Below are 15,515 nucleotides of genomic sequence, written 5' to 3'. Positions count from 1 at the left end.
AACCACCACAGAAGGTAGCTAGGGTGGCTACGTGATGGAAGAGGCAGAGATTGGAGCAGATGAAGCAATCATCATCATGAAGCATCAAGGGCCAGAATTTCATCTTGGACAGCAAGCCAATGATGGAGCGCTCGGATTGATGTAGGATGATGACCAAGGAAAAGGTATTTGCATGTTGGGTTTTACATGGGTTACCTCTTCTCTTTCTCTGGCCGAACCGGTTATGTGTGAAGGAAAAGAAGTTAAGCTTGGTTTTTATTTCAATTGTGGAAGCTTCCCCCTTCTATAAAAAGGGTGAACAACCACTGTTTGATTCAAGGAGTTAGAAGTAAGCAGTGAGAGTGCAAGGCACAGGATTCTCAGAGCTACCTAAGCTTACAGATTTTCTTCTCCTTCAATGTATTCAGTTTTGTATTTTTCTGTTTAATTTTGTCATGTCTTGAGTCTCATGGAAAAAGACAAACAGTGAGGTTTGTATGAAAAAGCCATAGAGCGGAAAAAGGCAGAGAGTGCAAAATTAAAAGAAAAAGCCATAGATGTCCTTAGAGTTCCTTTGTTCATCTATGTTGTATTTCATGATTCTGTAGGAATCCCCTTGTAAGTTGGGTTAGCACTTTACAGTTTGTAATCAGATTGATTATAGTGAAATTCCATCATTGTTGTGATGGAAACTGGATGTAGGCTGCATGGCACTTAGCAGCTGAACCAGGATATATCTGGGTGTAATCTTCTCTCTCTACTTTACCATTTCTGTTTTCTACTGCACAGGAGCTAAAACCAAAAATAGCTCGTGCCAAGTGACGAGACAAAAGTAAAAAGTCTCATGGCTAGGGACGAGATAAAAATAGAAAAGTCTACTCAAAGCTCAGCAAGTGTTACCAAGATAAAAAGGGGGCTAAGATTCAACCCCCTTCTCTTAGCCACTGAAACCATCATATATAACTGTAACTTCATATTAACAACTTTTTCAAATTGAAGTCAAGCTCATGCTTCAAAGAACCAGATAGCAAGGTTATAATAAAGGACGCAAAACGGAATACTAAAGCCACTACGAGTCTAAAACTAATTATCGAAACCTAGTTGCACTAAAGAATCACTTTACAGAACCAAATTGTGGTATGTTGAAAATTACACCCATGACAATTAATAAAGGGAATAAAAATAAAGGAAAATAAATTGTAATGCTTAAAGTGAACATAAACTGCAGACAGGTTTGACTGAGCAGGACTACCTCAGTTTGGCATAATAGAAAGCGATTCTTTTTTCATGATTCAAGCTTGGCTCACTCCAAGCTTATTACAATTTGCTTGAGCTCAATCAACCAAGTTTCACCAATTTAGACCTCTAGGCTCAATGACCTGAGCTCATTGACTCGTGATCTTAGTTGATTGAATAAGGGGTCATGAGGCAAGCCCCGAGCAACTCAATCACAAGCCAGTTGAACTCATTGAAATCCGCAGATTCAGTGAAGACTGATGCGAAAATTCAATGTGGTTTTGACTTAACCCTCAACCAGATTAAGCGTACCCAAATGCTCAGTGAATTAGTTATATTAAGAATAGTGATGGAATTTCTGGCCAAGAGGAAAGCTATTTAACTCTTGTATATCTAGGGAAGTGTATAATTTTTTACTCAAAAATCGGTCAGTTAATTCCTATTAAGAGCTATTCACATCTATGATATAAGAATTATCTTCAACAACAAAAAATTATAATTTTATTCAATAATGTTTATAAGTTTATGTTTATGCAGGAAAATGGGCTGGCTTGGAATCGGCCAAGGTTACGTGAGTTTATGCAAAGAGAAAAGATTCATCAAGGGATAAAGAGGGGAATAAAATGTATAAAGCAAGAGACTAAATAATGATGGAGGTGAAAGCCTTCATTCTCAATAGAAATTCACGTATATTTATCTTTATATAAAGTTGATAATTAAAAATTAGTAAATGACAAATTGTCAATAAATAATAACTCATATGGCATAGTCTCTTCATACTCAATTAAAAGGTTGCGAGTTTGAATCTCATATCTTTAATAAAAAAAATGACAATTTAATTAAATATATTAAATTATTTAATAATTTTTAATTATCAATTTCACCTAATAAAAATAACTCTACAAAAATTTCCACCTTAATCCTTGTGCTTAAATAAACTGGCCAGCCTGTTTCCTTTTTGCTCCCCCAAGTGTGGTAGTATGGTAGTAATTATGGTACTACATAGGTTTCAACTTTCAAGTCTTTAGGTAGTTGTTTTTTATGTGTTTATATGTCTCTTAAAAAATTTTCCATAAACCTATTTGTCCTATTATTCCCCGAAGTAAAAACACCCGCTCCGTCCAATGAACCTAATATATTTTAATTAAAAGAATATCTTCAAAAGACATAATTGTCATTTGATAAAGACAGTGATTATATATATATATATATATATATATATATATATATATATATATATATATTTTTTTTGTTAGAAACTTTTAAGTATATCAGTACATCAATATTTCAGTAATTTTTAATTATTAATTTTAATTATATGTAAAAAATAAAATAAGATCTTTTATTTTAGAGGATAAAATAAGATCTTTTATCATTGAATATTTTTTTTATATTTTTTTTAATTTCACCTATAAAATAAATAGTGATAGATCATATTTTACTCTTTAAAGTAAAATTCAAAATTTTAAAAATCTAAATCCATATATATATATATATATATATATATTGTTGAAAACCTTTTAAGTATATCAATACATCAATATTTCAGTAATTTTTAATTGTTAATCTTAATTATATGTATTATGTATATTTTTTCTGAGTTAAAGTTTTTCTAAAAAGTGTACCGCACACTTGAAAATTTTTCTGTATTTTGTTCCACTAGCGGCATGGTGGTTGGTGGATTATTAAACTAGTCTATAGTAGGTTTAGCTGTCTGAAAAGTGTCATGTGATATACTACGAACTATTAATAAGAAAAGAAGAACAATGAATAACCGGTGACTTTCATTTCCTAGTTAAGTCTTTTTAAATAATTGTTGGAAGACTCGGTGGTATTGTAGTACGAAGTTTCATTCCAATACCAAGTAATATATAACTAAGCAAACATTTGCTTTGCCATTGCAAAACCTAATAACGTTAGCTTCCTCAAACTCATTACCAAACTAGTGTGAATTTGTGATGGCGGCAAATGATGTATTCCTGAGTTTTAGAGGAGGGACGCGCTACCGATTCTCGGATCATCTCTATGGTGCTTTGCGGCGAAATGGAATCGACACGTTCAGAGATAATGAAAATCTGAGGGTAGGGGATGAACTGGAACCTATTCTCATGAAGGCAATCGAAAATTGCGAAATGGCAGTAGTGGTGCTGTGTGAGAACTACGCATCTTCGACATGGTGCCTTCGTGAACTAGTCAAGATCATTGACTGTCACGAAAAGCAAGGGAAGCAGGTTCTGCCAATTATTTACAGAGTGAATCCTTCAAATGTGTGGGATCAGAAGGGTTCCTATGAAACAGCCATGGCTAAACATGAGAGCAGAGAAGACCCTGAGAAAGTCAAAGCATGGCGATTAGCTTTGTCCAAAGTGGAAAAGCTAGGATGGATGCGCTGCACGGAGGACTTGTAAGTTCATTATCATTACATTCATTTTTTCTTTAAAATAGGTGCAGAAATTTATTTGCTCTATAAGTTAAATTATTGCATATTAGTTTTATCTTTCAATTTATTAATTATAATATAAAAAAATACAATATAAAGTGATAATTGATTTTTTAGGAACTAAAATAATACTTATTCTTGAACTATTAAAATGTTATTCAAAAGTTTATACCGTTAACAAAACTAAATTTTAAAAATACAAACAACAAATAAGTCCTAATTTAAAATATGACAAAAAAAAATTTTATATTTAACAAATGCTTTATTAATTTTGATCCAAATTTTCGTAACCATATTTGAATAACTATTTAAAAGGTGCAAACAAATAATTAAAGTAAAATTTGATCTCTAAATTTTTTTTTTAAATTTTGGTCATTTACCGTAAAAATTTTTTTAATAAAATTCACTTAATATAAAATTACTAAATTTTAAAAATAAAAAATTTTTATTCTTCTAAAATGCTTACAAAAAAAATTATATTAAAATTTAATATTTATTTTTTTTAAAATATATATTTAATATTTAATTATTTTGTCACATTTTTTAATTTTTTAAACATTTATTTATTATTTGTATTTTTTAAAATTATTTTTTATCTACGATATTAATTTTTTGAGTACTATTTTAATAGTTTACACTTTACATAAACTACGAGATTAAATATCACCAATGCTTAAGATTGCAATTGAATTTTGTGTGTAAGAGGAAAAGAGTAGACAGACAAATATATTTGTCTCTATTTTCAAAAATATAGAAAAATAAAAAACAAATTTGTTTTCAAGACCGAAAATTTTATATATATCAGTACGAGGAGTGCTATACATACAAGTCATTTTTGTTTACAAGTCTTACAAGTTGGGCCTAACACGCGCGTTACTGAACATCTTCGTGTGTTTTATCTTCGTTTCCTTTTTACGAAGAAGAAGAAGAAGGCGTGAATATAAATAACTTGTATGATTTGTATGAAAAAGCGTTATCTCTTTGCCTTCGATCTCCTTCTGTTTTTTTCGATTTTCATGGTTTCTGAAATCAAGTTTTGAAATTGTTTTGAAGATGATGGAACTTCAGAAATACACCCGAACGATTACAAAAATACACCCAAACGATTACAGAAATACATCCAAAGGATTACAGAAATACACCCAAACAGTTACAGAAATAAACCAAATGATTACATAAATACACCCAAAGGATTTAAGAAATACACCCAAAGGATTACAGAAATACACCCAAAATTCGTTGAAGTACAGCTTATGCATAATTCAGAACACTCTCTCTTTTTTTTCCTCATCTTCTGCTGCTTCTTCTTCTTCAAAAACGATTTCAGAGCTTAACGTCAAAAAACAATAGAAATCGAGAATAACGAAGAAAGAAAACAAAGAAAAAAGCACGTAAATGAAGAAGAAGAACAGGAAGAGGAAGAAGAACGTGCAGCAAGAAGAAGAAGGAGAAAGAGAAAGCAAGAAACGTACCTTGAATAATGTTTATTCGTTTTTTCTGGTGATTTTGATGAAGGAGAAAGAGAAAACGAAAAGAGGAGAAGAAATTTCAATAAAAAAAGAGGGAGGAAGAGAAGAAAAAGAGACACGGAGAAAGAAGAAAAAGAAGAAAAAGAAGAAGAGGAAGAGGAAGCACGGAAAAAGAAGAAGAAGAAAAAGAGGCACAAAAAAAAACATGAAACAGCGTGAATATAAATGACTTGTATGACTTGTATGAAAAATCACTCGTACGTGGAGAATTACTCCATCATCAGTATATCAGTGTCTTTAACACCAAATGAATTTGAATATTCACTAACATTTAATTACGTTTTTTTCAGATAATATCTTTATTAATTTTATTGCGATGTTAGTTATAGTGCACTTCATTTTTTGAAACCTTGTAGATATATCTTCATACCTAGTTCCTATTAAAAGTTTATGTTTAAGATTTTACTTATTGCTTACTTTTTTTTTTGGTGGATTGCTTATATATTTGATAATTGTTGTTACTAATCTACCAAAAAAATTGTTGTTATTACTTATTACTAACTCTAAGGGTAATTTTTGTTATTTTATATATTTATTTTATGTAGCCACCAAAAAATATATTTATTTTATGTAATAATTAAATAAAATAATTAAAATGATAATTATTAATTAAATTATAATATTTTAATAAAAGTAGATAATGAATATATATACATATATATAAGTCAATTAATTTTTTATCCCATATATATATATATATATATATATATATATATATATATAAAACAGCACAACTATGATTAAATTTCTGTTCTGAACAAACTTGAGAGGGAATTATTTTTGTGGATAATAAATAGAGTACAAATTTCATGTGTAATTTAACAGATTATCATTATTGATACTTTAAAATTCATTAGTAATATTATATTAACTAATTATTGCTAGTAGTTTTTTCCATTTTTTAAAAACGAAACTCATCGGTCATATTTTTTTGTAGGGAAGATCATTTGATAAAATATCAGCGATGTTATTTTTAATAATTAATATATTTTGAGATATTGATAATATCTATACTCTACAGCAGCACTTAAGACTCATAGATACTACGCTCAATCCAGGTGGTGGCTTGTAATTGTAATTAACCTTGTGTCAGTTTTTGTTTAAAAATAGAGTATTCTAAATTAATTTTAGACATTAATTTGGGCCAGATTCAAATTTTATTCCCGTTAATATATAGTTGGAATGTTAAATTAACACTTAGGGTCTATTTGGGAATTTTAAAAATAATTTTTTTAAATTTTTAACTTATGAAAAATAGTAATATTAATGTTTTGTGTAATTTTTAAAACTAAATTGTGGCTTCCTAAAAAACTATTTAGGAGTTTATAAAGAAGTTAAAAAAATGACTTCTCTCATAATACTACTATTTTTTACTATATTTCTATAAAATAAGCACTTTTACATCTAAAAATCCAAACACAAACTAATTTATTTATAAGTTACTTTTAATATAATCATTTATTTTTTTTTTACCAAAGATAGGAGACTCGAACCCGCAACCTCTTAATTGAGTATGGGGAGACTATGCCATTTGAGAAAATTTGGAAAGATATGTGACTCGAACCCGCGACCTCTTAATTGAGTATGGGAAGTCTATACCATTTGAGCTATAACTCTGGCTAATATAATCATTTATTGTTTAAACTATTTTTTTTAAAAAAATTTAATTAAACTGTTTACCCAACTAGATCTTAATAATATACATCAATACAATTTAAATTTAAATGTCAGCTCAGGATGAATATGAATTTATGTTTTTTAATTTGAGGGATCAATTTGATCGTTTACAATAGTTAGAGATTTAATTTATTAATAAGTCTCGCACAGTTACTATGAGTGAAATAAAATTGATCCTAATGGTTGTTAATAGCAATGCCAAAAATAATCTTGAATTGATTTTTGTTTTTATTTCTCTGTTTTTCTATTTGTTTATTAGTTCTTTTGTACTTTTTGTTATTTCACCTAATTGTGTTGGGCTCCTCTCTTCAAAAAAAATTGATGCCCACTGAAAATTTTAAGAATCAAGTTAGACACTACTTCTAATATTAACTATGATGATTCAATCAAATTTCTCCCATAATCGTGAAACATGTTATAAAAGATAATAAATCCTTGTCAAGAGAGGGAATTGGGTAGAATTTATCATATATATATATATATATATATGGTGCAATATTGCTATAAGTAAATAAAGTATGAAAAAACATCATGTTTGTGCAGGCATGAACCGGAGTTTATCAAGGTTATTGTTAGAGACACCGCTGGAAGATTACCGTTGCCTGAACCAACTGATCATGTAGTTGGATTGGATACTCGCTGTGAAGAAGTAAAATCACGGCTAGATATTGAATCTAATGAAAATGTTTGCATGTTGGGAATTTATGGGCCTGGTGGAATAGGCAAAACCACATTGGCCAAATGTCTATTCGACAAGATCAAGCGGCAGTTCGAAGCTTCATGTTTTCTAGCCAATGTCAGAGAAAAATCTGAAAGTCGTGAAAGTTTAGAAAGTCTGCAAAAGACACTTTTAGATGACATGGGTGAGGAGACAATAACTGAGTTTGGAAGTGAATTTAAGGGAGGATCTGAAATCAAACGAAGGCTTCGCCACAAAAGAGTACTTCTAGTTCTTGATGATGTTAATTCAATAACGCAACTGGAATCACTGGCTGGAGGGCATGATTGGTTTGGTTCAGGCAGCAGAATCATTATAACAACAAGGGATACTGATGTGATAGACAAGCATGTGATGGGTGATGTTGTCACCAAGAAATACAAGATGGAGGAGCTAAATGATGATGATTCCTTGGAACTCTTTTCTTGGCATGCTTTTAACAGCAAAGAGCCTGCAGAGAACTTTGAAAATGTTTCAAGAAATGCAATAAGTTATGCAAAGGGCTTTCCACTGGCTTTAGAAGTAATAGGCTCCCATTTAGGGGGTTTTACAAGTGTGGATAGCTGGGAAGAGGAACTGCAAAAGTATAGAATTGATCCAAGTATTCAAGGAGTTCTTGAAAGAAGCTACGATAGCTTGTATGAACTTGACCAGAAAACTTTCTTGGACATTGCTTGTTTCTTCAAAGGAGAGAAATGGGAGTATGTTAAAAGGGTGTTGAAAGCTTGCGACTTCTACCCAGTTGTTCGAGTTTTCATTAGTAAATGTCTCGTCACTGTAAATCAAAATGGTTGCTTGGAAATGCATGATCTAGTGCAAGACATGGGCAAGGAGATTGTAATGAGTGACTCACCAACAAACCCTGGTGAACATAGTAGATTATGGTCTCATAAAGACATTCTTCAGGTTCTCAAAGATGACACAGTAAGAAATTCAATCAACCCCCTATTTTTTACACCTACAGATGTTATAATACTTGAGTAATTGTTGCTAATTCTCTGCATGTGTTTTACAGGGGAGTAGTTCAATTGAGGGAATAATGCTTCACCCCGCTACCCATGAAGAAGTAGATCATTGGATTACTACTGCTTTTGACAAGATGGAGAACCTTAGAATTCTAATTGTTCGGAATACAATATTTTCAACAGCGCCAAGTTGTCTTCCAAATAGTTTGCGACTATTGGAGTGGAAAGGATATCCATCAGAGTCATTCCCACTTGATTTTCATCCCAACAGAATTGTTGACCTCAAGCTACCTCACAGTGCTCTTAAATTGGAAAAGTCATTTCAGGTACACACCTCTCTAATTTGCACACCAAGGCACTTGTCAAGGAATTAGTAACATAAAAGTGGGTCTTTTTTTAATTCTTTGTTAAAGCAAGCATTGAATAAAACTTAGTATTATTGAACATGCTGATGATCAATTTATTCATCTTTCATTGCAGATATTTGAGGATTTGACATTTATCAATCTCTCCCAGTGTCAGTCCATTACACTAATTCCCAATGTGTCTGGAGCAAAAAGCTTGAGAGTCTTCACACTAGACAGATGCCATAAGTTGGTAAAGTTTGATGAATCTGTTGGGTTTCTGCCAAATCTTGTGTACTTAAGTGCCTCAGAATGCAGGGTGCTTCGTAGTTTTGTGCCAAGAATGTATTTGCCATCTCTCGAAGTGCTTTCATTTTACTTTTGTAAGAAACTTCAGAACTTCCCAGATGTCATGCAAAAGATGGATAAGCCCTTAAAGATTTACTTGGCAAATACTGCTATCAAAGAGTTCCCAGATTCCATTGGTAATCTTATAGGGCTTGAGCATATAGACATTTCAATATGCAGAGGACTCAAAGATCTACCAAGTAGCTTCTTCAAGTTGCCGAAACTTTTCACATTAACCGTTGAGGGATGTTATCATCTTAGAAGATCATTTAAGAGGTTCAAAGAGAGCCATTCCACATTAGATGACTGCCCAAATATAAAGAGACTGAACTTCACTGGTGCCAATCTATCAGATGAAGATCTTCATCCAACTATTCAGGTTCTTCAAAAGTTGGAAGACGTCAATGTATCACACAATGATTTTGTATCCCTCCCAAATTGCATCCAACGATCTTTGCACATAAAATGTCTTGATGTGAGTTATTGTAAGAATCTTAAGACAATTCCAGAACTGCCATCAAGCATTCAAAAAGTAGATGCAAGATATTGCTTATCCTTAACTTCAGAGTCCTCAACCGAACTGTGGTCTAAGGTATCTTTCCACTCCCCATAACCTATTCAGATGAATTTTTCAATGTGCAGTTCCTTTTAGACTGATTACTGGTTATATTTGTCTTCTGATATCACAGGTCTTACTAGAGACCGAAAGAATTCAAATTGTGATGCCAAAAAAGGAGATTCCCAATTTGTTTGACTGCGATTCCAGTGAAGGTATTCCTCTGTTTTGGGCTCGCGGAAAATTCCCTGTTGTTGCTTTAGCATTCATGTTTGGGAGATCCACTGTGAGAAACAGTGTTGCTGAGACAAGGACTGACATCCTGGGTTTCTTCCCTCAAATTGGTTCATCCATGTCCGCCATTGTTCGCCTTCACTTGTTCATAGGTGGCAAACAAATATTTCCGAAGGATTCCAAGTATTTCAGTGTTGGGGAAGATCACGTGCTACTTTTTGATCTACGAGCTTTGTTCAGTGACGAAGAGTGGCATGGTCTTGATGCGTATCTTGGAGTTGGAGACGATGGTTGGAAAGCCATTCAGGTTCAATGCGAATCACCATTAACTCTCAGCCATTGGGGTGTGTATGTGTATAAGCAAGACACAAACTCGGTTGATATTCAATTCAAGAATCCCAATCCGAATCCCAATCCCAAATCTCCGTTATCCGACTTGGTTCCAAAAAGAAGTCCGCATGAACCCCAGGAAAGTATGATGAGACAAGTGGCAGAAAATTTGAATCCAAGAGAATTACTTGGTGACTATTTGCCTCTTGTGGAGTTAACAGAAGTTCCCTCTTTTACATCGGCATTGCTGAGATCGTTGAGGACTGGTAAGGCTGAAACAACAAGGCCGGAATCTTCGGCCTATGGTGCAAGCTTAAAGCAGGAACATGAAGAATCTAATTGGAATGTTTCGAGGGTGATGGACCTGATAAAGGATGATGTGCCTAGACATATTGCTGATGCATACTCTAATGAAATACGAGAAGCACGGCGATTTGTAGAAGAACTGATGAGGGCACGCATGGAATTGTTGAAGGAAAAGGGCCAAGAGAGGATGGATATTGATATGGCAATCGTTTTAGAGCAACCGCGTTCTGGAAAACCTCCGTGCCGTCGTTATTGGGGAAGGCTGCACATAAAGCATGAAGAGATAACCGCCAAAGCAATTTTGAGGAAGACAACGCAACTAGCATGGGGATTTTGGAATCCCGGCAGAACAACGATAAAAGAGAAGGCAACCGCTGTTGTGTTGAAATGCCATGCTAGAGAGGAAGCTTCAACCTCTACGGGCCAAGGGGAATCGTCAGAAGAAGAAAATAATGATCCTGTGTTGGAAGAATTATTAAGCCAGATAGAGGAAGATGCTATGCGCTTCAATACGTCATATGGGAAGATGAAGGCATGTATTATCTTAACTGACGATGCTGATGATCTCATTTCTGAAGAATATACAGCAGAATTCATGCTTATCAGAGGAAAAGAAAATGCGGAAATGAGAGGGATGTCGCAATGGGGAGGGTTTGAATTGTTGCTATATGAAATGATGAGAGCATCAGGAACAAATATGTTTGGATCCGTAGAGTCCGAACCTCGCTTCGAGAAGACATCTTACGGGAAAATAAGGGTGGAGAACTAAGCTCAGTGGCTCAGTGCAGAAGCGAGATGATGTTCAAGCTTCACAGGTTGGTGTATTTATGAGTATTTCTGTTTTGGAGCATTATTTTTATACTTATATCAGCTGTTGTTGTCTTATTCGCTGGTTATAAGTGTGTATGTTGTGTGTTGTTTGCATGTTGAGTTTCTTTTATAACTATTTATTGAGTAGTGCTAGGGAGCCAATGGTCTAAGCGTACAATGTGTACAATGGGCTAAATCTTTGGTTTATGAATAAAAGAACTCTAATACCATATCCTGAAACAACACATCCCAAAAACGTAATCTGACAGGATAATGTAACACTAATAATCATATCTCTAATACTTTTTAAACCTTCATTATACACATTGTACGCTTAGATAATTGGCTCCCTATAGTTTCTCCTATTTATTTTGGTTATGCTCATTTGTGGATTTTAATGTTTTTCCATCAATGTAATGGACCTCGTGAAGACGTGTATCAAGTATGAACTTGGTCTCTTCTCTTTCTTTTAATCATTTTGGTCTCTTCTCTTTATTTGTTTATTTTTTGGATTTTCTTTCTGTAAATATATGTGTATGCATAAACTCAAATATTTTAGGTAGCGTTTGTTTTGAAGTATTGAGATAAATATAGAGAAACTGAGACTCAATATTATGTTTGTTAGTTAAAAGATGAGTACTAAAATTTCTATCTCTATCCCCAAAATTTCAGTATTTCAGTATCTCCAAAAAGTAAGGACACAAGGAACTAAAATTTTTAGAGATGGAGTCTAAAATTTTAATAATATTTCAATCTTTGTCTCTTAGTCTCAGTCTTTCTGTCTCAATCTTTTTATTTCTACCTCTCCACCAAATACTATCTAGAGGTATTTTGATAAACAACAATAACAGAAATTTGAGGATCATACAATAAAGGAAACAAAAATGTCAAAGTCTAGTAATATCATAAAGAGTTTAGTATATAAGACTCAGTTAATTCTTTTAAGAATTATAACTTAAGTATCTCTCATATAAGTGTTAGAATACTTTTTTTAAGTATAAGATTTCACAAAAATGTATTGAAAATTGATTCATAAACAAAAGTTTTGAAAAATACTGGTCTAAACGTTTTTAAAACATAGAGAATGTCAAAAGTAAAGGAAAGAATCGATTGTATATTTAGTGTTTATTTGGACATCATTAAATCGATAAAAAATATCTTTTTTTAATAAAAAAGATTTTTTTAGTATATTTGACAAATTTTTAATAATAAAATTAAAAGTACTAGAAAAATAAAAAAAAAACATTTTTTTAGAAGTTACAATTTACATTTTTTTTAAAAGATTTTTTTTCTAAAAAAAAGTTTTCTACATAATAAATAAAAAAAATACTTTTATCTTATTTTACCCAAACATAAATAATAAATAAAAAGATATTTTTTTATATGAAATATCTAAATATAAAATTACTTTTACTTTTGTAAAATATCTTTTAAAAACGACTAAAACCCCAAAGTGGTCCTTGAGATTGGGCGAGTTACCCATACTTGTCCTTGACTTTCAAAATTCCCTAACAACATCCCTGACATTCAGCTCCGGGACCCATAGTTGCCCTGCAACCCTTTCCGGCGCCAAGTCAGCAAACGGAGGGATGATCTGGCACCTCCAATGCCACGCTGGAGCCAGCAACGGCTAGCTGACGTGGCAAATCTGAATTTTGTACCCAATCTGCTCCCTGGTCCCATTAAAACCCTAAAAGCTAAGATCATCTTCTTCATCGCCTGAGCTTCAAACTGCTGCTGCTGATTCCTTCTCAGATCATCCTCTTCATCGCCTCCAGCTCCAGGTAATAACACATACAGATCACATGCCTTCCATTTCGATCTGCCATTTCTCTGTTTCCTGATTGCTAGCTGCTGCTACCATAATATGAATGTAACTTGGCTAAATTTCAGTTTCCTCTAAAACTGTAATCACTCAATACTAAAAACTATAAGCTGCCGCTGCTTTTGTCAGTTTGCAATTGTTTGATGTAGCATTGCATTGTGTTACTTACTGTAGACATGTGCTGCAAATGCAAATGAAAAAGGTGACAATGCTTCCTTGATTCCTCACTCCAGACGGCCTGCACTCCCCTCTCTGCAAATACCCCCATGGTCATTAGATGCCGCATTATCTTCTTTCGCAAAGATGGATGGTCCTTCCACATCCACCTACTTTAAGGACCCTCTCTCTTAATGGTAAAGGTTCATTCTCTCCATTGTCAAAGGTTGCCCACTCATTACCGGTTACTCCAATCGCATCTTTGGGTCAAGAAAGTGTACATGGCAAACATCTGGGATGTGCTTCTGATTTAAATGTATGTCTCTTTTCTTCAATCAAGGCAATTGTTTTCATACAACGCTTGCTAAAATTTTTTACATTTTGTATGTTAAACTGGTATATGATTTTAAACTATGCTGCATTGATGAATATTTCCATTCTTGTATAGACAATGGTTGTCAAGCAGCATATAACTCGATCACTTTCGGTTCCAGTTGATGCCAAAGCCAGCAAATTAAGGTGCACTCAGTCTAGGGTCTTGATTCGTATCATTTCAGCCAGGCGGCATCTTGCAACTGTTGATGGAACTTCAACTGGTGATTCTTCAGTCATGGAGATTAGTAATTGCTTGAAATATACGTAGAGCACATAATTTCTTGTAGGTTCCCATTTTACATTTCTTGATCAAGAATCACAATCTGAAATATTCAGTTATGAGTTCTGACTTTCAAGAACTATTAAATATTTGGCACTTAACCATATATAACATGATATTGGTAACGCTTTGCATCGTTTAATAGACATTATAGATGAAAGAAATTTGGTGGCTTCTAGGTGATATAATCTTTAGTGCGTCTCTCATAGACAATCTTAGAGACTATAGCCTTTTATAGCCCTTCCATGTCAATTGCTGACTAACTCTCGAAATTAAAGGCTAGCAAATTAAATAAACTTTACATTGAAGTTAACTTATTCATTTCTATTTTCAATCATCAAGTTTGTCAATTGCAGATTGTCTTTAAGTTAGGATTCCTAGGTATTTCAGACTATAGCCTTTTATAGCCCTTCCATGTCAATTGCTTACTAACTCTCCCCTTTCTAGCTATTGAGGATACTACAGCAGATATTCCAGAGGAAGAAGCAGTTTGTAGGATTTGTTTGGCAGAGCTCGGGGAAGGAGAAAATACTCTTAAGATGGAATGCAATTGTAAAGGTGATCTTGCACTTGCTCATCAAGACTGTGCAGCAAAGTGGTTTAGTATTAAGGGCAACAGGACTTGCGATGTCTGCAAGCAGGATGTTCAAAACCTCCCGGTAACACTATTGAAAATTTATGATCGCAAACTCCCTGCCAGACAGCCACCAAATGTGCCACAACCAAGGGAAATAGCTTATTACCAAATGGTTCCTGAAGGAGAGAAGAAGAGATACTAGTTATAATAACGATTCTTAGCTTTTAGGGTTTTAATGGGACCAGGGATCAAATTGGGTACAAAATTCAGATTTGCCACATCAGCTATCCGTTGCTGGCTCCAGCGTGGCATTGGAGGTGCCAGATCATCCCTCCATTTGCTGACTTGGTGCCAGAAAGGGTTGCAGGGCAACTATGGGTCTCGGAGCTGAATGTCAGGGATGCTGTTAGGGAATTTTGAAAGTCAAGGATAAGTATGGGTAACTCGCCCAATCTCAGGGACCACTTTGGGGTTTTAGTCTTTAAAAACATATCATTTAAAAATTTTTTTTTTTTAAAAATGACGTCTAAACAAGTGCTCATTAGTGAAAGAAGTGATTCTCTTTTGATTACAAAATGGGAATAAATTTTGTAAGCTTAAAGAATTGATTCTCCAAGTTAGAAAACGATTCTTAAGACTACGAAATCAATTATTAGATAAAAAAAAGGTTTTAATTATTTATATAACAACTAATAATAAAGAAATCAATTGTTTGGTGAAAAATCAATTATTTTTGTTCGGGTTGGTAATAGTTCCAAAGTATTTTTTATTTTAGAGAAAATTAAGTTTGTCTCTTTTTTTCCAAAAAAGTTATACTTTCGCAAAAAATA

General features: G+C 33.3%; 2 protein-coding genes across 4 annotated transcripts; both read left to right on the top strand.

The window, feature by feature from the left end:
* Window positions 1-3,056: 3,056 nt before the first annotated feature.
* LOC112769411 (TMV resistance protein N-like) lies at window positions 3,057-14,282 on the top strand. Of its 3 annotated transcripts, XR_011875955.1 has the most exons (7): window positions 3,057-3,619; window positions 7,405-8,503; window positions 8,595-8,870; window positions 9,025-9,828; window positions 9,926-11,477; window positions 13,472-13,769; window positions 13,902-14,282. XR_011875955.1 is itself a non-coding variant. In XM_072224283.1 (6 exons), exons 1-5 carry the CDS (start codon window positions 3,174-3,176, stop codon window positions 11,429-11,431), a joined length of 4,131 nt encoding a protein of 1,376 aa, XP_072080384.1. In that variant the 5' UTR covers window positions 3,057-3,173; the 3' UTR covers window positions 11,432-11,477; window positions 13,004-13,140. The 3 variants fall into 3 exon arrangements, 2 of the variants coding, with proteins under 2 accessions (XP_072080384.1, XP_025669719.1); XM_072224283.1 differs by lacking the exons at window positions 13,472-13,769; window positions 13,902-14,282 and adding an exon at window positions 13,004-13,140; XM_025813934.3 differs by lacking the exons at window positions 13,472-13,769; window positions 13,902-14,282 and having other exon boundaries at window positions 9,926-11,945.
* Window positions 13,575-14,887, top strand: LOC140181470 (uncharacterized). Its single transcript, XM_072225070.1, has 3 exons — window positions 13,575-13,769; window positions 13,902-14,073; window positions 14,556-14,887. The coding sequence occupies exons 1-3, from the start codon at window positions 13,575-13,577 to the stop codon at window positions 14,885-14,887; spliced, it is 699 nt and encodes a 232-aa protein (XP_072081171.1).
* The last annotated feature ends 628 nt before the right edge of the window (window positions 14,888-15,515 follow it).

The sequence above is a fragment of the Arachis hypogaea genome, chromosome 18 (assembly GCF_003086295.3).
Source record: "Arachis hypogaea cultivar Tifrunner chromosome 18, arahy.Tifrunner.gnm2.J5K5, whole genome shotgun sequence".
NCBI lineage: Eukaryota > Viridiplantae > Streptophyta > Magnoliopsida > Fabales > Fabaceae > Arachis > Arachis hypogaea.
This window is presented reverse-complemented; position numbering and strand designations above follow the sequence as displayed.